This window comes from Pteropus alecto, unplaced genomic scaffold, assembly GCF_000325575.1.
Source record: "Pteropus alecto unplaced genomic scaffold, ASM32557v1 scaffold40, whole genome shotgun sequence".
NCBI classification, from domain to species: domain Eukaryota; kingdom Metazoa; phylum Chordata; class Mammalia; order Chiroptera; family Pteropodidae; genus Pteropus; species Pteropus alecto.
In genome coordinates, this window is record NW_006431919.1 from 5105001 (window position 1) to 5105939 (window position 939).

General features: G+C 62.7%; 1 protein-coding gene across 1 annotated transcript in view; it reads left to right on the forward strand.

Annotated features, from left to right (window-relative positions):
- Nucleotides 1–4: 4 nt before the first annotated feature.
- LARP1 (La ribonucleoprotein domain family member 1) overlaps nt 5–939 on the forward strand; it is a gene marked incomplete at its 5' end in the record, with an annotated part of 52659 nt that continues 51724 nt past the window's right edge. The window contains one exon of the mRNA XM_006906574.2: nt 5–134. Coding sequence (XP_006906636.1) covers nt 5–134 — 130 coding nt within the window. The remainder of the gene's footprint in view (nt 135–939) is intronic.

Sequence of the window (939 nt, forward strand, 5' to 3'; positions counted from 1 at the left end):
TGGCGGAGGAGCTGCCGGAGCCGCGGGCGCCGGGCGCCGAGACTTCGTGGAGGCCCCTCCGCCCAAGGTGAACCCGTGGACTAAGAACGCGCTTCCGCCGGTCCTGGCCACCGTGAACGGACAGTCCCCTCCAGGTGGGTCTCCCCGCTTGCTCTCCAGGGTCCTGGGGCCTCTTCCGGGGACACAGGCGTCCCCTCCCCCAGAGGCCTCCAGGGCCTGGGGGTCCGCCGCGGATCGTGGTGATTCTGGATTTTTTTTTTTTTTTCTTATTGCTTCTTCGCTAATTCGAGTCCCGTGCTCTCCCCATCGGCACACTCGGGAACCTGCCTCTGCCGGAGTGCTTCGCCTCCGGGAGGCCACGGCCACCGCCTGGGCCGCAGCGGTTAGTGGGCAACGGCGTGGTCCGGGCCTACCTCGCCGGGAGTGGGTGGGCGCTGGTTTCGGTGAAAGGGCTCTCTACCCCACCGCGTGTTGGTGTGAGAGACGGTTTCTAGCCCAACCCTTCCTCAGAAGCCCCCTCTTCCCACCCCGCCCCACGCTCCCCTTTTTGGTAGCGTTGCGACCGTCCCTATGTTGTAAATGTTTAATAGCATATGTCACGGGCAGCAAAGCTCTCGGTTATGAGTTCATACCGATCTCACGGGTTCGGCATTTTAAAGTTAAGTTTGGTTTCGAGTAGATGATATTAGGCGGTAGGATCGCCATTGGCGACGGGTTGGGGGGTCGGTTACGGAGAGAATGGGGAGAAGAGGAAACCCAACGTGTCATTGAATTCGGTGGTTTCCCTCCCCGATCCTGGGGACCTTCCGCCTTGAGAGGGAGCCGGATGGCGAGTGTGCCGGGAATGCAGTTAAGGGGTTGGCGGAAAATGTGAGGCGAGTGAGGGGGCTTGCGGCGGCTCGAGGGGCGTGTGGCGGCGGGGGGGGGAGTGGCCGGGCT